General features: G+C 43.4%; 1 protein-coding gene across 1 annotated transcript; it reads right to left on the reverse strand.

Moving 5' to 3' along the window:
• Window positions 1-1,114: 1,114 nt before the first annotated feature.
• On the reverse strand, window positions 1,115-12,338 carry MED4 (mediator complex subunit 4). The gene is made up of 7 exons (XM_090025896.1): window positions 12,176-12,338; window positions 8,808-8,874; window positions 7,626-7,796; window positions 6,843-6,900; window positions 5,531-5,617; window positions 4,571-4,702; window positions 1,115-1,913 (listed from the first exon to the last, which is right to left on the reverse strand). The coding sequence occupies exons 1-7, from the start codon at window positions 12,256-12,258 to the stop codon at window positions 1,741-1,743; spliced, it is 771 nt and encodes a 256-aa protein (XP_089882022.1). The 5' UTR covers window positions 12,259-12,338; the 3' UTR covers window positions 1,115-1,740.
• Between the last annotated feature and the right edge of the window lie 10,241 nt (window positions 12,339-22,579).

Here is a 22,579-nt window from a genome sequence, read left to right on the forward strand (position 1 = left end):
AAAGAAAGGTCATACACTTATAACTGGTAACATGAATTTTGCCTAGTAACTGGGAGCTATTCAGCTGAAATGGCTTGAGATAGACTAATAAATCCAGGTCTTTATCACAGGGTTTTTCAACCTTTTTTAGTTGCTGTACCCCAGCAGCCAGTCCAGAAACAAGGAGTCCCCCAGCCGATCAATGAGTGGGGTCCCCCACAGCAAAACCACAAGTGCTGCATACTCCTCCCCCCCCCAGGGGCTTCCCAAGTACCTCCAGGGGTACATGTACCCCCCCCCCCAGTTGACAACCCCTGGTCTATCAGAATGTTAATTAGCAGCTGTGAAAAAGGCCACTTCAGAGATTATTAGGTGAGGTATTTTTAAGAGAGATACAACTGGATTAGCATAATTGTATAGAGCGTGTTGAGAACAACATGATCTGGAATGCTGCATGGAAGCGTGGTCATTCTTATTCATGAGAGATGAATACAAACTATAACAGATATAAAAGGAACTGCTAGGATGATGCAGGAACAGCTCTTCTTACTAGAGACTTAAAAGAGCTAAACTTGTTTAGCCCAGTCAAATGAAGGCTGTGAGAGAATTACGAATGCATTCTATAAACATAGAGAGGAAACTACAATGAGTGAGAACTAGACAACTAAATCACAAGTGACACATAAGAAATTGGTATAAAGTTTAGTCAGAAACAAATATAGGTGGTAAAGTTGGTTCTGAATAGCCTTCCAAGGGGAGTAGTAGACAGATAAAGCCCTTACCTACTTTTAAAGTGGAGCTGAATCAAACTATTAAAGGGATTAGGAAGTGGTTGCCCATGCTAACAGGATTGGATTTTATGGTCTAGAATGCACCCTTCACTCCTACATTCATATTTACATGATTCAAAAAAGGCTATGTGGCACATCAAGTCTTCTGGCTAAAATATTTTGAGATGCATATATGTTGGAGTGAGCAACAACAAAAAAGCAGCTTTGCTCTAAATTTTAACTAGGTTTCTTAGATAGCAAATGGAAACTGCTGAACTACAATTTCTCATTTCTATTGCATGGGAATTACATACTCTGGAGATGCTGATTAGAGACGTTATCCAATACCACAATAAATTAATCTAATATTAAATTCTGCAAATTGAAAAGTAAACAACATTAAAGTTGAGTTTATTTATAAGAATACCATTCACTGTATATTACAATAATTACAAACTTTCTTGAATAAAGCTTATTGCCACTTTACATTTTAGTTCTTGAAGCACATGATGATCAAGAACTTGAGTTCTGGCAGTAAGTAACAAAAAACCCAGCTGTTAAAATCTACACATTTTTACATCTTTTCTGTGCCTTAAATGGCTATTATCAAAAGAGCAAGTTACTAACATCCAAGGGGATTCCCCTTACAACTTCTTTCCCAGGAACTTAATATACTGTCTAATGTGCAGTAAAAAAAAAAAAAAAACACCGATGTATACACAGTTTACAGAAATGATTCACTGGAAATTTGATGAAGCTTCCTCAAGCAAAAAATTACCAGCCATTTTTCCTCATTTTTACAGTGTCTTATGGATAAAGTCTAGGCCAAAGAGCTCAAGAAAACAAATTGCCACTTGAGTTGTACACCATCTTTATCTTCTCACTGTGGAGTCAACATTTGGGGCTGGTATAGCAAGTTTTGATAAACAGTGTCCAAGTGATGTTTGCAAGAGAAGTTAAGTCTGGTTTGAATGTTGTCTCCTTCCAGTACCTAATCTGAATCACTACTACTGCTTGAAGAGTCTGTTGACATAACTTCTACATCATCTTCATTCTCCTTATTGTGCCCTGGAGGCTCCAACATAAAGTCATTGCTATGATTAGGAGGCAGCATGTTCATTGACATATCACTTGACTGCCAGGGATACTGTGGGGCAAGCACATCTGGAAAACAAACACAACAATGCTTTGATAAAATCATCCATAGACAAGTACGCTTTTAACAGAAGTTCCATCCGCCCACAAACATAGATCTGTACCTTGTTAAACGTAATTGTTTAAAAAGAAAGTTCTCTCTTCAGTGCAAGACAAATCCTCAATAGCAAATGTTAGGCAAACAAACTTAACCAGTTCAAATGGCAGCTGAAAAGTTTTTTGTAAAAGCCATTCTATTTACTGAAGAGGCCTGTTCCATCAGGCCTTTGAAAGAAGAGGATCTACCCTACTCTAGCCTAAAGATCAGATTACTAAGCATATAAAAATACCAATACTCATACAGTGGCTTTTATCTTCAGAGTTCTATACAAAATAACTAACCTTTACAACACCATGAAGAAAAGAGTGACTACTATTGCCTCAGTTTCACTGATGGGAAAGTAGTAAATCCCAAGATCCAAAAGAGGATTTAGGCTCCTAGAAAGAGAATTCAATGGAAGTGCAGCCAAAGTCTAATACTGGAATCCTGAAAACTTTGCTCAGTTGCTGCCTAAACTCTGAGGCAATGCAATTCCATGGACACCAGCTTTTGCTCTTAAAATTTCTCAGGCACTTGCAGTTCTGTTTTCAGATATGCTCCAAAGAGTCTCCATTTTGACAGAGCTACAAAGCTTAGCACACTGCTCACATATAAACCCAATCAAGGTCCAAACACTAGACATTCCTTTACATAAAGCCTCTGATAAAGACTTATATTGAAGGCATTCACAGAATATACCCAATATGGCAACAGGATGCGGCTCCTTCCACAGAACATAGTGCCGACCAGGGCCATCCCTGCTCGCATCATCTCTGGTGACGACCAATACTCGTTTCAAGTGCAGCTACAAAAGATGGTGGTGATGGATAGGCTGCTGGCTATAACATTCACACCCACCCAAGATGGGGGAAACTTTTGTTCAACTTTGTCTGCTATCAAGGGATTCTAACTCAGACCTATAGCTAAGCTGTGAGGGCATTTACCTGGGAAATTAGTGATATGAGTTTGAATCCCCCTAGGCAAAAGTAGTAAATAAATCCCATTTTCCCCACATGCTGGGTGAGTGTTCTAGCCACCCAAGCTACTACATAAGGGAGAGGCAACACTACTCACTACTTTGTCCTGAAGTCATATTTTAAGAGACCAGAAATACTCTTGCTCACTTCTTTGAAAGAAAAGATATGAACACCTACCCATCAGGAAGAGGATCCCAGGTGGGTGGAGACTGGAAACAGCCCCCCACCATGGCACCAAGTAAGGTATGTGAGGGGTCACATTTAGGACTCCATTGTACCTGTTGGCTAGCTCTAGACAGCTGTTCTCTAGGCATGCTGACTTCAGCAGCATCCTACCCAGTGTGTTCCCTGTTTTGGGTCCCATTCTGAGACCCCCCTACCTCTGTCCACACACTGTACAGGAATCCTAAGCAGCTGACAATGAGCTCTGGATTTCACTCAGATGGCTACAAGTTCAAAAGTAGAACACTCACAGATTTCACAGACATCAGGGCTGGAAGGGACCTTGAAAGATCATCGAGTCCAGCCCCCTGCCCAAAGGGCAGGAAGTCAGCTGGGGTCATAGGATCCCAGCAAGATAAGCATCCAATTTGCTCTTGAAGGTGTTCAATGTAGGTGCTTGAACCACCTCCGATGGCAGGCTGTTCCAGACCTTGGGGGCTCGGACAGTAAAGAAATTCTTTATGGCCAGCCTGAAACGGTCTCACAGTAGTTTATGACCGTTCGACCTCATCATCCCTTGGGGCGCTCTGGTGAACAAACGTTCCCCCAGATCCTGGTGGTCACCCCGATAAACTTATAGGTGGCCATCAGATCACCCCTGAGCTGGCACTTTTCCAAGCTAAAGAGCCCCATGGCTCTCAGCCTGTCATTGTAAGGTCTGTTTTCCTGACCTCTGATCATGCATGTGGCTCTTCTCTGGACTCCCTCAAGCTTCTCCACATCCTCTTTGAATTGCGGAGCCCAAAACTGGACACAGTACTCTAGCTGCGGCCTCACCAAGGCCGAGAACAAGGGCAGAATGGTGCCCTGGGATTTGCTTGAGAGAATATTACAAGGTTCAAAGATATTGCTAATGGAATAAACAATCCCTTACTAATCTAGCCCTCAGCAACTTTCTAGGGACCATATTGCAATGATTAGAACTGACCCGCGGGCTTGGATTCTAGGTACCAGATTTGTTTTCACTGCTAAGAAAGTAAATATTTGTTCTGAAAGTTTTTCCAGCTTTAAATGTGCAATTTGAAATAATCAAACTAAAAATGAAAAATAAATGGATTGGGCCTCAAGACAAGCTTGACTGCATCTGTGTCTCTCCTTCCATATTTTTTTAACAGTTTACTAATTATCCTATCATCTCACATCTCAGTTCAATTTAGCAACAGGACAAATAAAATAGAATTATTTTCTTGTGCTCCTCTATATCAACATGTCATTTCAAACTATTTTGATCATAACCCCTTCTCCCAAGGAACAACACTGGCCAGAATCTTAGCACTTTTAATTCCACTTCACTATCTAAAGGACATTTGAGTGATGGGTTAGAGTCATACATTCTCTGGTTATTGCATTTCTCATTCATCAAAGAGACATCCAAATTCTTCCATTACCTGGTAATCTGCCAGCTGCCAGTGCATCCCCTGGTAAGTGTCCATTTACTCCATTAGTGGATGGGTTGTTCATCTGACCCAACCAGCCACTCCTCATTTCCAAGTCTGTAGGATATGGCCTACGTGGGTCCCCTTAAAAATAAAGACCACACAGATTTGTTCTCATCTGCAAAGAGAAGTACACCTATTCTGAAAGTCATAAAACCAAAATATATTCTCTAGACTGCCCCTGTTAATTCAAGCGTGGCCAAAAAGTACTCAAAAACTCACTTGAGAACTGGGGTAGCCAACCCCTAGCAAGTGTGCAACAAGTGGCACAGGCAGCCTGTGTGTGTGGCATGCCGCAGATCAGGCAGAAAGCAGACCTATAGATCAGACAGGGAGCAGAAAGCACAGCAACAGATTGGGCAGGAGAATGGAATCAGAGTGGCACTCATGGAAAGTGCAGGGTGTGCTTTGTGACATGCGTGCCAAAGATTGAACCCCTCTGCTTTACAAGGTATATCTGTTCTCTCTGTTTCAGTTAGAAAGTCTTTAATTTTTGGCTTTGCTTTTTAGCAAATAAAACCTTCCAAATTGTACCAGGAGGGTGGTTCTTGAAACATTTAAGACCCAAGCACTGAGAAATCTTTGCTCAATAATTTCTCAATAATTCCACTTTCAATAATTTCTAATGCCCCTGTCATTTATGAGTATGACAATATCAAAGGATTAGGAGCGGAAACTTTTATGAATTTGTCAGAAATGAAAAACTGCATGAGCATTCCTCAGGAAAAATTTATATTAGTTTTGGAAATCTATACATCTCTAATCCAGTCTAAGGGAAACAACAATTTTCCTTAAGCAGGTATTGTAAAACAGTTAATATGTACTTTATATTACAATAAAAGGGCAATTGTGAAGTCATCAATGAAAGCGTGACAAATTTATACAGATTATTCTTGAAATACAAAAATTTACCTGGTACCCATGTTAGAGGAGCACAAACAGCATTGCTGGCACTAATCCTATGGGAATATTTAATTATCTCTTCAGAGGAAATGGCACCTATGAGAGACGGTAAGATATTTAACATATTTGGTTAATGTACTTTCAGGAGATTACATCATTTGATGGTTTTCAGCTACCAAATGGAGCTATGCATTGTAATATTTTGCTAAACACCTAGGTATCCACAATATAATAGGCATTGCACAGCAGATATCTTACCACTACACAAATAAATCTGTGCATATTAAAGATTCCATTGCATTTTTTGTAACAGCAAAATTTGCCCTGAGTATTTAGCCAAAACTTCCCTTCCCTTCTTTTCTGCTCTGTGTATCAGATGTATGTGCCAGATGACAGCCACTCTCCATTCCATACGTGACTACATTTCAGGAAATGTATGATTTTGGATAAAGGCACTGTATAAAATACCTCTAAAACACCTTCCTACCCATCTAGTAAAAATGACTAGCTTGGCACTGAAAGTTCAGTAATCAGCTTTACTAGATACATCACAGTATTGCCTGCAAGTCAAACAGTAAGAGCTTTTAGTAAGTACAGCAAAAGGTGTGTTAACCAGCACTTTATTAGCCGGAAAGCTATTAACCAGCATCCAAGGGATGTGGCAAAAGCGAAACCGGAAGTACCACTTCCAGGTTTCGCCACCACCGCGAGCAGAGTTCTTGCCACTTCTCCGGCCCACGGCAAAGCAGCCTGTGCAGGGCCCCCCTTCCTGTCCCCTGATGCACTGACGCTGGGGAGTGCACCAGATGGTACACATTTGATTAACCCAGGAATGGGGGATGCCGGATAACAGAGCTTTTACTGTAGTACTGTTGATTCCCCTTCAATACAAACACTCACTCCTTTATCCTTCCTCCCACTAGCGCTTCAAAGAATTATTTACAAACTGCAGACAGGCTCATTAAGAAGAGTGTTCTTTTGGTATCTAAGCTAATCACACATTTTGCTAGTGAAACAATATCAGAAGAAAAATTAATATCCAGGGGAAATATTTAGAACAAGAACTTACAAAAAATGTAATACTGTCTCCCTGGAAAAATCTCACAGCCCTAGCTCTACAAAGACCTTTAAGAGATTTAGAGGCTTCAAATTAAATAGAAAGCATATTACACACTTGCAACATTTTAATCATATTAAGACTTAGAATCTGTGGTGGGACACAATTCACAATTAACTAACAAAAATACACAGAACATCAAATTAGCAAATTACATGGAATTTTAAAGGCTTAGAATGATATAATAAACTCAAGACTACTCACCCTTTCTTGCTTTTTCTATTGATTTGAGTTTTTCCTTTGCTTGATAAACAGCTGTTGCCTAGTTTGTGAAAGAAGAAAAATTCTGAATGTTTCCTTAATTTGCCATCTAGGCTCAGTAAAAGAGGCCCTGTGAATCCATTTACCCTATTAACTATCTTTACAAGAGTTGAAAATTGCCATTATACAATGAATGTTTAATTAAGGTCTCTTACTATCTGAGCACATAACAGTACTGACTCTAGTATGTCAAAAGATCCAATTAGCTACCTTATCTACCAGCTTTGATGCCACAGTTATATCTAGCAAATTTCCCTTTGAGACACTGGAATTAGTAAAAGCAAAAGGTTTCCTATTTTTTCCTATCGACCAGGCCAAAATGCAAAGAGCAACATATTCTTGTTTATGTTTTCTTTCTTTAGCCATCGCTTGTTTTCAACTGTTCACTGTAAATTAGTTACATATAGAAAATTAAATGTTCTTTTCACCATAAACCTTTCAAATACTGAAAGTATGGTAGGTAGAACAAGATTTTTTTAAGTAACAAGAGGTTCAAGGAAAATTACCATTACAGCTTTTCCAAAAAGCCATACAAAAATACTGTAGTAACTTAAATCAACCCCAATTACTGAAAAGTAACTTCTAAGCTCTCACAAACAGTTTAAACATTTAATCTCCTTTATCTAATAATACAAAGTTGTTTTCTCCATGGTTGGTGATGTTAAAAAAAACAACCTCCCCTCCTTCCCCCCAGCCAGAAACTCTTAAATATAAAGGCCAACTCACCAGTATGTGCTCTGCTTCTTTCAGCTGTTTTTGCAGCTGCTGAATATCATTATCCCTTTTTTCTACTACTTTTTCTAACAGTTGCATCTCATGATGGATTTTTCCCTGATCAAGTGCAAGTTTCATTAATTCCTGAAACTCTCCATCTCTCTGGATCAGCAACTCCAGAATCTGTCAGATAACAAAAGTTAAGTGACTCATTAGGTTAAGAGCAAATTCACATTTGCACTGTAAAAAGGCACACTGTGGCGAAGGGGATAGCATAAGTTGGACTTGAGACATCTGCACCAACTTTGTTATATACAACAAAAACCTGTATTTAAAATAAAATCGTCTGGATCCTCTTCTTGAGAAAACAACCCACAGTGCAGATAGCTAGGGACCTACTTAATTAATAATTTCACAGAAACCATGAAATCAGGCATTGTCTGCAAACTGGACATTGTGCACACAAATCCCCAAAATACAGAAAAACCTAACTAAACATAAAATGCTGGCTCCCCAGTGGGAGCTGATGGTCTTCATGATTGCTATGGCCCAGCCCCACAGCCCTGGGGGTGGCGGAGAGGTTCTCTCAGCCAATCAGCAGCAAGGAGCAGCTGCTGCACAATTCTCTTGGTAAGCCAACGGCCAGAGACGGGGCCCCTGGGCCCCCCAGCCAATCAGTGGCAAGGGGTGGGCTCACCACAAAATCAACTGAGCTCACTGCCACTTAGCTTAGTATTGTCAACTCTCATGATTTCTGGTGTTGTTCTTAACATCTATGCTTCGGGAATGTGAAAAACTTAGCTCTTTTAAGCTGGGTGGAGGATTTAGAAGGGGAAATGCAAAGCATCTTAGGATGCTGGGGGATTATGAGCTAACTTGAATCTGGAGAAGTGACAGAAGTTCAAAAAACTGATTGAACTTAAATCAGTTAAGTCTGATGTTATATCCATCCAGGTTTATCTTAAACTGGTTTCAGCCATTTTGAAAGTGGTTTATGTGCACCGAACTTCTGTTGTGTTACAAATTTGAACCATTTTTGATCATTTATACTGGTTTATGTGTAACATCTGTCCTTAGTCTTAGTGATGCTGTCATCTTCATACAGCAATTAGCCTGAATACTGGATAGAAAAAGAAAAGCTGAGTACAGAGCTTAAGAAGTTACACCTATATTTAATAAATAAAGTTCCTTTACCTGGCTCTCCTCTCCTGGCTGTGGGAGCTTCTGGTTTCTTGAAATTGCCAAAATTTCAATCAGTTCCCTAAAATAAAATCTGCATTTTTACACAGTTTTTTTAAGTCATTAGAACATGTATTTCATCCAACATCACTGGATTTTTATAATCTTTAAAATATTTCACAATCCTTGAAAAAACTTGAAAGTACGTAAGTGTTGCTTTCTGGAGTGAAAAGAAAAATTAGATTTTACAAGCATATGAGAATATAGATCCAACCTGGCATATAAAATCTTTGGCAACAGCCCTTCAACTTAGCAGAAAAAGATTTGCTACAGTTATAAAAAGATTTCCACATTTCAAATAACATGTTTGATTACTGAAAGGGCCAGATCAACAACTTCTCAGCATAAGAAAGAAACAAGGAAGAGTTCACAGAAACATCGTTGTCTCCATCCCCTCTTAAAAATTCTGACTGTGAAAACCTATCTGCAAGACTGGAGGGTGAGAGTAAAAATAATGTCATACACCATGTCCAGATGAGCACGGCTGACCTATCTGTAGTGCCACACACCGCACATTCAGGTGTTTTCTGCACTGCTATCTTGCAGTGAGGGGGGTGGAGGAGTTGACCCCAGGAAATGCAGGGTCAAAAAAAAAACCTGTGTAGAAAAAAAAACGGGTGGTGCATGTGACAGCAGTGTGCACCGCCCAAAACCAGAACCCGGCCTGCTAGAGCCATACTCTAGTGGCTGACCAGGCTCCCAGCTACAGAAGCACTGTGGCTGCAGCTTTCCCAGCCCCCTGGTAAGGCTGCTGGGGCCAGCACAGTTGCTGGCCCCAGCCTCCTGTACCCCACCCAGGGTAACCTGCTGTGCGCCAGAGCATGTGTGGCACAGGTGTTCCCCAGGCACAAGTAACAGCAGCACACACAAGTAGCAGCAGCACACCTGCTACTTGTCCCCAGGAAACCAAACGTCCAGGTTAGTCTGGACGCAGCCATAATGGCTATTTTTATATCATGAGGATATACAAGTGAAAGTGAAGCAACTGATCAGTGTCATAAACAATCCATTTAAACTAATACCCAAAAATGTATTAAGTGTAATCTATACCAGATAGATTGTAGGATGCTGACAGTTAAAAGGAATAATGTCAAATCAGTTATCTATAAAGTAATGGACACTTAAAATACCTCACATTCCCATTGTCAGAAAAGTGTAATTATCTTACTGTGTTACTTGGAGAAGCAGCTACCTTATACACAAGCTGCAAATTCACTGGATCAGTCCTTAGCTGACTGCACTGTTTTCCTGAATCAATTTACATTTTAGCTATAAACCAAATAAAATGAATAATAACCCAAATATTTCTTAACAAGTAGATTATATCAGCATCACATTTTATAAGAATGCTCATACATGCTTTATGAAGTTTGAAAGAATCATTATAGAACCATTTTTTTGGTATCCGGTATACCTTTTCATGAAGGTAATGTTAAGTATACTTTATTTTTTCAATACTATGACAACAAAACGTTATGTTATTTTTTTTCAGCACTATTACAGGAACACTGTGGATGCTCAGTTTAATCCATATGAACAGACCTTTAGTCACATAAAAAGGACTTCACATGGATATGGGGTCTACTTCCCAAAGAGCAGATTACAGGATTCGGGTCTTGGTATGGGGCTAGTCTAGGTGATGCACTACACATGGCACACAGAGACAGTCTCGGGTGTGCACTGCATATGGAGCCCATGCCAGACCATCCCTGTGTGCTGGATCTGACACAGACAGCCAATCTATGGGCCCAATCCAGACCGGACCTGATGTGCCCCAGACTGTATAGGCCATGTGCAGCATGTGTTAAACCCTGCCCCATGTGGCACACATTGCACAAGGCCAATCCAGGGTGCACACCATATGTGGTACCCATGCCAGATCGGCCCTGCACACTAGGTCTGGCACACACAGCCAGTCTGGGCCTGAAGTGCACAGACCCCAGGTCCAGTGTATAGCTGGTTTGAAACAGGCACTGAAAGCAACACATACCCCACACTGGCCCTTCATGTTGCACACAGCATGTGCACCAGCTTCAGCCCCTGTGCCACATGCAGTCTGTGCCAGATGAGCTGGGGCCAGTGTGCTGCAAACAGCATGCACTGGTTTGTGACCCACAGGCAGCACTGATGGCTGGATGACAGGGCCCCACAGGCCACCACTTTGACACCCCTGATGTGAATCTATTCGAGTTAACTTTAACCTAACTCCTTCCCGTGTCAGCAGCATCCTGGCCACGGCAACACAGAGCTCAGCCTCAGACACAGAATCATACAGAAGTAGGACCAGAAGGGACCTTGAAATGTCATCTAGTCCAGTGGTTGTACCAGGACCCATTTGTAAACATCAATGGCCAGTCTTGACCCAGTGCCCCAAACTCCCAACCTGCTGCCCTCTGCCCCCTACCATGTAGGGCAGGAGGTGGGTGTGTGGGGCAGCGAGACCTCCAGCAGCCCTCTGCAGGCTGCAGCTCTGCCAGCCTGCAAGGGAAAAGCCCTGGTTTCATATGCTTTTCTCTTTTAAAGGAGAATCCATTTTTTAAAAGTGTGTTGATCCATATTTAAAGTTTATTCAAGACCTTTTCCTATATTCTTGTTACCTACTTTTGGGTCACTTCCCATGGGTTGAGAAACACTGATCTAGTCCAACCCCCAGCCTGAGGCTCAAACCTGGCACCTTGGGGTTATTAGCACCGCACTCTAACAGAGCTGAATGGCCACCAGAACTTTAACCCAACTTGTTCAGCGTATTTCCGAGCCCACAGACTTTGTCACTGCTGCAGCAGAACCTGTCCCATTCCCCAGCAGAGCAGCAGCTGAAGCCGTGTTCATCTGAAGCCACGCAGTGCGCACTGGGTGCCCAATTCCCTGTTATATATACACATGCATATGCACGCTACACACACGTGTTTATATGCATGTATTTATACACTATATATGCATGTACATTATATACATGTGCACATGCATTTATACGTATGCGCTTGAACATACATATGTATCTCCAATCTCCACTTCAATTCCCGATCCCACCCGACGCCCCCACCCGCGGGCAGTGTCCCCCCCTCCACCGGGCCTCGAGCCGCAACCGGAGCCACGCGCCCCCCGGGCCCGCGCTCAGCTTGACGCATGCGCGGATACAGCCGCCCCCATCGGATCTGGAGGGCGCATGCGCGGAGCCCCCTCGATCTCCCCCGCCCGGGACAATCTGTCCGCAGCGCCCCGAGCAGCGGGGTCCGCACACGGCGCAGGCGCCTCGGCCCGCAATGGCAGGGGGGCGGAGCGGGGCGGCCTCGCTCAGCCAGCGGGCAGCGCCCGGCCGGTACCTGGCCAGCAGCTCCAGGTCCTCCAGCGCCGCCAGCAGCCGGTCCCGGGTGCTGCTCCGCTCTCCGCCCGCCGCTGCCGCCATCACGCCCGCCGCCGGCAGCAGCGAGAGGCGCAGCCAGGCGGCGGCGCGGCGCGGCCCGGGCGGGCCTAGGTGCAGCGGGCACAGCGGCCTCTGTTGGCGGGAGGCCGCGCGCCGGGGAGCGGAGGGGCGTAGGCCGGTTGCCCCAGTGCGCATGCGCATTAGGGCATCGTGGACTTTGCCCAGGCGTGTCTGGCAACTTGTGCGTGCGTGCATAGTTGGCCATGATGATCAAGGGCCTTGGTTTTCTCTGAGTAAAAACAAAACCAAAAAAAATCTCCAATTTTCGGCTTAAAAATAGTAACCTAAAATCCACGACTATCTATATAGATAGATATAGATTATTATTAGTGGAGTTACTTTTTAATCATGGAAAAATGAGGATTTGGGTTACTTTTTTAAATCCGAAAATTGGGGATTTTTTTGTTTAATCAAAGAAAACCAGGATCCCTGCTGATGATACATGACTGCATGTGGAAGGGAGCAGGAGAGCAAGGGGATGGGGGGATGCCAGGGCAGAGCTCCCACTGGGTTTCTTGGCCATACTGGGTGGCCTCAAAACTCCAGAAACACTGTTCAAATGATCAAAGTAGGAAGGAAACCTTGGAGCTCTTTTCACAACGAAAACAATGGTTAAACCCACGAAGTATACATTGTTCATTTTCTGGCCCTTAGCAAATGCATTTTACTTTCTTAGGGCTGTCTGAAGCAGAATGCAGGGCTGGTGGAAGCCTGGCGGGGGGTGCCATGCATGAGTCCTGGGCTGCTCCTGTGACATAGGAGGACCTGCACCACAGATTCAGGAGGCAGCAACACCATGGCAACTCTGAATTTTTTTTTTTTTTAAAGCTACCCCCTAAAGTGTTAGCAAGCTTAAGAAACAAAAATAAAAAATCTTGAGATACCTCCATTAGTGGGAAAAATTACAGGAACCCAAAAATAGTTAAACAGGTTAAGAAAAAAAAAATGGAAATACTGTGCTAGGGGACCAGAGGCAAGAATTGTAAAGCAGGAATAAAGGAGCCAGCATAATGCCTTTTATGGTGTGTTCAATGAGGCTGGCTCCCTGGAATAGCCAGCAGCTCCCCTTTTTTCCCCAAGTACTTTTCACACTAGGCCAGGGGAAGAAAAACAACAAAAAGTCGAAATTAGAAATGCTTGGAATTTTATTTAAAGTCTCAGAATATCTTTTTAAAAAATCCAGCTCCTGGAGTCAAGTTATGACATGCAAATTTCAGATTTCATTTTTCAAACAGCATGATTCTAGCCAGCATATTTTCAGAGAAAAGCTTGAAAAGGCAATTCAGATGTACTACAAGAAAACCAGAAGACACATTCTTTAATTTCATGATTTAGAACCCAATCTCCTGGTTTTGGGGGCTAATTAAAGGATTTTAAACATTGGGAGTAAGCAGTATTTAAACTGTGATTTTAAAACTGTATATTAGACTGAGCAGCGCCTGAATCTGCTTTTAACTTAATATTTGCTTTAATTAAATGTTTGTAGTGATTACCTTTTGAGCTGATAGTGTGTAAGCAATTGAGTTGGGCAACAACAAAGAGGAAATGGATATATAGTTGTAGACCAGGGGCAGACAATTATTTTGGGCAAAGGGCTGCTTACTGAGTTTTGACAAGTCATCGAGGGCCACATGAAAGGCAGCCCAGGGCATATAAATACTAATTTTCTAAATTTTTCATTTTTTTTAAATGGTCTGACTCTAAACAAACCCCTGAGCCTCTGTACAGAACTGGCATTACTTATATTGGATGACTTACACTGGTAATTTAGCTTAGGGGGATCTCCCACAGTGCAGGCAATTGCCCTGTATTCTCATATAGAAAACTGGCTTTGCCTTTGGGGAGCCTAAGTGAAGACAAGGGGATTTATTAATAGGCATAGCTAGAGGTAGAAGTCAGGGTAATACAGGATAGGACCAGAGATGGACAAAAACAGGCCAGAAGTGCAGGGGAAGAAGGGTCTGTAACCACTAGATACCTATAGTCACCTATAGAAACAGGAATTGAATGCAGGAATCCCATCTAACTCCTCCTCTGCTAGTAAACAGGTGTGAAAATGGCTAACAAAATGCACTGCTTGTCCTCGTTCTTGTGACAAGTCCACGTAGAGGAGAAGATATCCTATTACTGCTATTATTCAAGTTCAAATGGGTCCATGCTCTGGATCTATATAGGTTCCTCAACCCTGTTGATGCCTCCCCCCTGCACCTGCCCCACCATATTGTGGGTCCATATGGTTTCCCATAATGGGATGAAGAGTTGGGAGGAAGAAAGGGTTCTTTTTTTAAAAAAAGAAAAAAAAACTTGAACTACTTTTTACAAAATATACATTAAGAATATTATTAAGGTGGTCAAGTCAAACACACTAACTTGGAGAATATTAATATTAAGGTTTCTTGTATAACCTTAAGTAGATGTCTTTATGCATTCAAGGGAAGTGATTCTGCCACTTAAATCAGCACACGTGAGGCCTTACCTGGAGTATTTGGTCCAGCTTTGGGCTCTGCACTTCAAGAAAGGTATGGATATATAAGAAAGAGTCCAGCAGAGAGTGACAAAATTGATTACAGGCAGAGGCATAACAATACAGCTGAGCACCTGGGGCAGCTGCAACACATGGGGATTGCCGTGACTTCCAGCTGCTGCACTGTTGCTGGCACAATTACACGGCTGTCAGCAGCAGTTCCCCAAACCAAGGTGGTGCCAGTTGCCCCACCTTAGTTATGCTACTGATTACAGGTCTGCAGAAATATGACTTATGAGGAAAGGCTGAAAGAACTTGGATTACCATATTTACTTAAATACAAGATGAGGTTCCTCCTCCCATCAATCAGCATGGGAAAAAATGTCTCTTGGCTTATATTCACATAGAAGGAAACCTCCTTAAATACATTGTCTATCATTAGACTTCTGTCCAAAGCACCATATACTCAGTAATGGAAACCAGCTATGAAGCTGATTGAATGCAGCCAATGCTAAGCATGACTATAAAACACATGACCCACATTGGGCAAACATTCTTTTGCAAAAAAAATCACACACACACACACACACACACACACACACACACACACACACACACACACACTTGTCTGAACCCAGTAACTTCCTGCACATGGGGGGACCAGACTTGGTGATCTTACAGGTCCCTTCTGGTTCTACGATTCTATGATCACACACACACACACACCATCTCTACAAACCTGTCTTGCTACCAATATGGTTCACTCAATGGCCCATACAACACCTTCACAGTTAAACCATTCTCATTCCCATTACAATAACTGCATCATGCACCCGTGCAATAAAAAACAACTGTGAAGTTGATTAAATGCAGTTAACACTGAGCATGACTATAAAGCATGTGGCCCACACTGGGCAAACATGCTGATGGAACTGTGTGTATGCAGCTGTTAAAAACATGGTCAGGTGTTCCCTCCACAGGAACTGGCACTGAGCCTGGAAGTATTGCAATGCCAAACCAGCACCAGGAGGACCAGAGCCAGCCCTACACCCTCCCCTTGATGCCAAAAAAATGTAATTTATTAGAAAATGTTTTAAGTTCAAATAACAATGTTCAAAGCACAAGGAAATATAGAAATACCTGAGTTGGAGGCTGCATAGGGGTGGAAATGCAACTAATGCAACTAAGTTACATATGAAACATACAGCCAGCTAAGCCTGGGGGTGGGAAGGGGGAAAGGAAGGGAGGGTGCATGAATCTTACAAATCAGAGAATATACAAGAGATCTTGCACAACAATACTGCATTGTAATAGGGAAAAGGTTTAGAAAAGATACAGTTACAAATAACAACATGCAGGATACAACTGGGGGGTGGGGAAGAGTCCAGGATTAGGAAGAATCCTTGGAGGTAGGGCTGCACCGATAGAGAATTTTAGGACTGATACCGATAACCAATTTTTAAGGAGTCGTGTTGGCTGATACTGATCTGATTTACAATACCTAGCCCCGTAGTGTGGAGAGCTGCCTCTAGCTGGTAAGTCTGGTGTGGTGGAAGCGGGGGGAGGGGCATGGGGGGGCAGATCAAGTCCCCGTGGTGAGGAAGGCATGGGGCTGGGGCAAGCGCTGCCCAGTTGGGGCAGGGGAGGTGCAAGACAAAGTCACAGTTTGTCCAGGAGGTGCAGGGCTCGCTTGTTCAGCAGCTCCCACTGCTGCTCCTGCTGCTCGTCTGTGAGGGCACAGGGAGGTGGGGGCCTGTGCCCCTGGATCTGCACGGGGCGGGCCAGCGCAGGCTGGGGCCAGGGTTGCGCCAAGCTCTTTCTAGCAGGGCAGGGCTGCACTGGGAAGAGGCTATGGTGAATTTGTGGCTGCAGCCTTCCCCCATAGCCCCTTTCCCAGTGCAGCCCCACCCCACCGAGAAGAGCTTGGCACAGCTGTGGCCCCAGCCTGCCCCATGCAGATCCAGGGGCTCATGCCCCCTGACCTACGCAATCCCAGATGAACAGCAAGACCAGTGGCGGAAGTCACTGCGTGAGGAGGCAAGTGCCAGATGAGCTGCCGGACCAGCAACTCCCAGATGAGTCAAATTCTGTTGACTCTGGTGGAGCCCAGCCCAATGAACTGTATGGTAAATCATGAGCCTCTTGATATTGGACTAATATCATGCATAGTTCAGCTACACAAGTTATGGTGATGGGGGCTGGCTCTCAGGCTTTCCGTACAGCTTGCTCCTTCAGCCTTTTGGCTAGGGGCAAGCAAAACTGGAGGGTATCTGAACTCCAAGGCCTCTGGGCTTGGGGTTTGCATGTAGGATACCTGCCATGGATTTGAGTGTGTCAGAAGCCCAAGGCTGAAGAGTCTGGGATGTAGGGTACTTGGTGGTGGTAGTGCCACACAGGCTTGAACAATTGAGCTCTGCTCAGCTGACAGAATTTGGAACTGATCTGGCTGATTTAGAATCACAGAATCATAAAAAAATTAGGGTTGGAAGGGACCTCAGGAGGTCATCTAGTCCAGCCCCCCGCTCAAAGCAGGACCATCCCCAGCTAGATCATCCCAGCCAAGGCTTTGTCTAGCCAGATTTTAAAAACCTCCGAGGAAAGAAATTCTACAGCCTCTCTAGGTAACCTGTTCCAGTGTTTCACTACCCTTCTAGTGAGAAAGTTTTCCTAATACCCAACCTAAACTTCCCTTGCTGCAACTTGAGACTATTGCTCCTTGTTCTATCATCTGCCACCACTGAGAGCAGTCCATCTCCATCCTGTTTGGAACCACCCTTCAGGTAGTTGAGGGTGCTATTAAAACAAAGTATATCACATCCACTGGGGATTGACTGGCTAAACAGCAGCTCTGCAGAAAAGGACCTGGGGGTTACAGTGGACAATAAGCTGAATATGAGCCAACAGTGTGCCCTTGTTGTGAGGAAGGCTAACAGCATACTGGGCTACATGAATACGAGCATTGCCAGCAAATCAAGGGAAGTGATTATTCCCCCCTATTCGGTCCTGGTGAGTCCACTTCTGGAGTGCTGTGTCCAGTTTTGGGCGCCCCACTACAGAAATGATGTGTACAAATTGGAGAGAGTCCAGTGGAAGGAAGAAAAATAGTGGGCTGGGGCACATGACTTCTGAGGAAAGGCTGAGGGAACTGACCTTATATAACAGAGAAGAGAAGGGGAGGGGATTTACTAGCAATGCTCCATCCTAAGTGCAGGATTTTGTACTTATCCTTATTGAATGTCATGAGATTCTTTTGGTGCAGTCCTCCAATTTGTCAGGGTCTCTCAGAATCTTAGCCCTTTCCTCCAATGTATCTACTGCTTCCTTCAGTTTGATGTCACCTGCAAACTTGGTGAGGGTACACTTCATCCCATCTTACAGGTCATTGATGAAAATATTTAACATAACCAGCCCTCAGGACCAATTCCTGGAATACTCCACTTGATACCAGCTGCCAGCTAGACATTGAGCCAATTATTACTACACTTTGAACCTGATGCTCCACCAGTTTTCTGTTCATCTTCCAGACCATACTTCCTTAGCATGCTTGCAAGAATGTTACAAGAGACCATATCAAAAGCCTTGCTAAAGTCAATACCTTATACGATATCACTGCACTGTCTCCCTTCAGCCTTTTTTCCCTGATCTCTTCTCCCCCGCCCCCTTCACCTCTCTGCCTCACCTTTTGTCTTTCTAATTCTACTTATTTATATTTTCACTGACATCCTGCCACACTTTTAGCTTCTTACATTTCCTGGAGTCTCAGAACAGCAGAGACTCCCCGTGCCAGACGAAGGGTGACTGCGCCTGAAAGCCTGCCGAGAACCTTTTTCCAGCTACTCAGTTAGTCTAATAAAAGATACTTAAAGAATCTTGCCTTGCTAAAGTCCACTTATCTGCCTACATCAACAGAGCCTGTCATCACATCATGGAAGACAATCTGGTGGGTCAGGCATGACTTGCCCTTGGTGAATGCAGACTGGCTGTTCCTAATCACCTTGTCCTCCAAGTTCTTAGAAATAGATTCCTTGAGGACCTCCTCTATGATTTTTCCAGGGATTGAGGTGAGGTTGCCTGGTTGTAGTTCTGCCGTAGTCACACAATCACATTGGTGATGCAGTGGCAACTAAATCGCTGCTCCCCCTGCGTATGACAGCTGACCTGGGCACCCAGCCGAGTCATGACACCTCTACTTCAAATACATGAAATACAGTTATAAAGATTGTATTAAACTATTTTCTGTGTCCACAGATGACAAGACAAGGAGCAAGAGTCTTACAGCAAGGGAAATTTAAATTGAAAATTAGGAAGAACTTTCTCCCTCTGAAGGTGGTCAACCTTGCAACAGGCTACCCACAGAGGTTGTGAAACCCCCATCACTGGAAGATTTTAAAGAACAGGTTAGACAGATATTTTTGTGGGATGGTTTAGACAAGGATGATCCTGTCTAGACAAGGAGCTGGACTAGACAACCTCTTGAAGTCACTACTTTTCTATGAGTCTATGACCTACATAATGATACGGTCTTTAATTGCAAGAGCATTTATGATTTTTTTTTCCAGAGGAACCCAGCCTCCTTCAGTGGATTGGCAGTTATTCAGTATTTCTTTACAACTTGCACATTTGCTGTGTGGCTTTTGGAAAGTTCCTGTTTTTAAAAAAAATGAAAGTAAGATTCTTGCTTAATCAAAAGGCTCCATGAGCTGCAGCTTAAGAAAAACACCATATATTATTGTGAGACTTGCAATAATATTGTTGCAATTAGCAACACTGAGTATAGGACAAATGTGCCACTGAGTATGGGGACAAATGTGTTACTTAAAATGCAGTTAGAATATGTTGTTCACATTTCAGAATTGCTGGATGATTTGAGAAATTATGTACTAGATAAAATCCTGTGAACTATAATTAAGGTTCTGCCCTTTAACAGCTTTATTTTTAAGTATCATACAATATTCCTCAGACTTATTTAAAAGGAAGATGCACATTCAGTGAAGTCCTATATATTATGTCTGGAAGTCATTAATTTGCAACAGTGTGTAAGGGTGCATGAAGAGACAGAAGCAGATACAGACAAACAATCCCATTTTTATATTAACTGCTTCTTCCTCCACCACAACCATTTCCAACATTAATGGCTATAATTTAAACTTAAAATACTTCCAAAATTGTAAGTGAATCCAGCCTAACAATATGCGGCTACTAAGGTTTATGGTTTAAGATTTGGTAGATGAGCCTTTGAAAAGGTTATGAAAAGTTTCTGTAAGTACATAGAATCATTTATCAGTACAACACAATGGAGCCCTTGTCTCATCAAATATTGTACAGTGTTCAGTCTTTACTTTCCTCTTGGATAAACCCACTATTCACAGACAGTCTGGATTTAATCCGGGTCTAATTCATACTCCTGAAGAGCCATTACCCTTTTGAATAAGCAAGCAAACTCTTCCATATTTTGAGAACATTTTCCACAGTCATACAGTCATTTACTCTAATGTAAGTGTATACCTCAATGTCTCTTTGATTTCCAGTTGTCCTCCAGATAGATAATGTTAGCAAAGTTACTAGGATCTCTAATTATCACATTTAAATTGTCATGTTTCATACCATCCAATTAATTCTTCTCTTTCCTTCAAAATAGGCTATGGTGTTGAACCTTGTGTGTTATTCTGCTGAACAGACTAAGGTCCTAAGATTCAGCATGTGTAATACTTTTCTACCAGGCTATCATGGACAGAGATGCAAAGGTATATTTTTTTAATGAGCTAAGAAGATCATAAGCAAAAGGAATAAAGAAATGATGGCAGCAGCTTACAGTTTGTCAGCGGGCAAGCAATGTAAGATTTCTGGAAGAGGCTGAGAGCCACATTGGCCTTCCCAGTCCTTGTATACCTGCTGCATTTGGTTTGCACTCTCTTGCCATCACCTTGACTACAAGGGGCACATAATGATGTAGCAAAACCCCAGTTTTTTGTTTTTAGTACATATATGATAGATATATTCCCTTCCCTTCCCCAACTATTTCTGACTTTTCTTTCTCTCCCTCTCTATTCCCTATAGACAAGCATAAGCAAGCTCAGATTTAGGATAAGCTTTAACATTTTTATTTTGGTAGCAAGTTTTTGGTTTTGGATATCCAGTGTTTTATATTGTATTATTATTAGGTTTGTATTGATTTTTACTGTTGTATATTGTATTATTATCATTTTCATATTGATTATTATTGTTTCATATGGATATTGTGGTTTAGGCCTGTGTTTATAAGTGAACCAAAGTAATGTCAAGTTTCTATTTTGTATGTCAAGTCTCCATCTTGTGTCCTCTGCCCGGGCATCCCACTTTGTTGCAACTGTATGATTCACATACCCCTCCCATGTAAATTGGTTCCCGGATGAATGAGAGTGATTTGGAATGACTGAAATACAATGATAGCAGGCCTCTACTGAATGGGCTGTAATGACTGGGCCATCACCTTGCATTGATTCATCCAGGAACCACAGACCTCACCTAGGAACAGAGACAAGAACCCAGCACTGGAAAGACAAAAGACCCTGCAGAACCAGCAACTCTACTATTGTACCCCACCATTACAGACACGCAAAACTGCACATCCCTGCATGGAGCACATATGCTCAGTATGCCAGGGGCTGACCCTTGCCTGGGCATGCCTCCTGTCACTAGGGTCGCACAAGGTCTGCCCCTATAAAAAGGGGCAGTGAAGACAGACCCAATGGGAATGCCATTTCTATCCAGACCAGACCAGCTTTACATCACCTATCCACCCCAGAGGTCCTGCCAGCGACCCCCTCTGCACAACACTGAGCTGAAGGAGACCCCGACTGGCCATCGAGGATCAACTTCCAGCCTGGGATAGGTAGATATCACCTGCACACCTCCTCCTACAATTTGGGCTCTCTCTCTGTCTGTCTCTCTCTCTCCTCCTGGACTTCAGCCCCTGCACCAGGTCTCTCTAACCCTTGCTGCCATTGTGTGTATGTGGGTGGGTGGGTGGAAGGGAACCAATACGATCTTGTGTCACCATCTCTGCTGTTCAATAAAACCACTGTCATTTGCAACCCTGAGTTGGGTCATGTTTTACTGAATCCCAGTCCCTTCCTTATCTTAAATTCTAGCCTCGTTCTCTCTCTCTCAGCTACAGCCCCCCTTCCTCCCCCCATCTCTGCTAGTTTCCTGATCTCCTCCCAATTCCATCTCCCTTTTTCTGGCAACTCTCAGCCTCTCCTAGCTTTCCTGCTGTCCCTGCTGCCTTTCAGCCTCCCGTGCCATCTACTGCCTTTTCCTTGTGACTTTCTGCTGCCTCTCCCTGCTTTCCTGCTGCCCCTGCCACCTTTCAGTCTTTCCTGCCACTTTTCCTGTGATTTTCTGCTCTCCTCCTGCTCCCCAAGCTCCTACTGCCTTTTTCCTGTAACTTTCTGCTGCCTTTCTCTGCTTTCCTGCTGCCCTGCTGCCTTTCAGTCTCTTCTGCCACTTTTCCTGTGATTTTCTGCTGTCCGTCTCTCTGTTTTCAGGCTTTCCCACACCTTCTGTAGTCCTCCCCCTGCTTTCAGCTTCCCAGCTCCTCATGGCTGTCCTGCAGTTTTCTCCAGCAGCTGGAGCCTTTCTCCAGCTCCCAGCACACACTGCTGCTCCCTGCAGCTTCTCTAGCTGCCCCGAAGCCATCTTCTGGCTCCCCACACCCTGAGCCCCTCTTTAAAACTCACACTTTCCCTTAGTCCCATTTTCCCTCTCCCCACCTACCTTTTCAGCTCCCCTGTAGCTCTGGCCTTTGTACTGACATTGCTCCCCTGTTCTGCAGGCTTTGGGCATTGTCTTTTAATCTGT

The sequence above is a fragment of the Crocodylus siamensis genome, chromosome 1 (assembly GCF_052110815.1).
Source record: "Crocodylus siamensis isolate JL-2025a chromosome 1, ASM5211081v1, whole genome shotgun sequence".
Classification (NCBI taxonomy): Eukaryota; Metazoa; Chordata; order Crocodylia; family Crocodylidae; genus Crocodylus; species Crocodylus siamensis.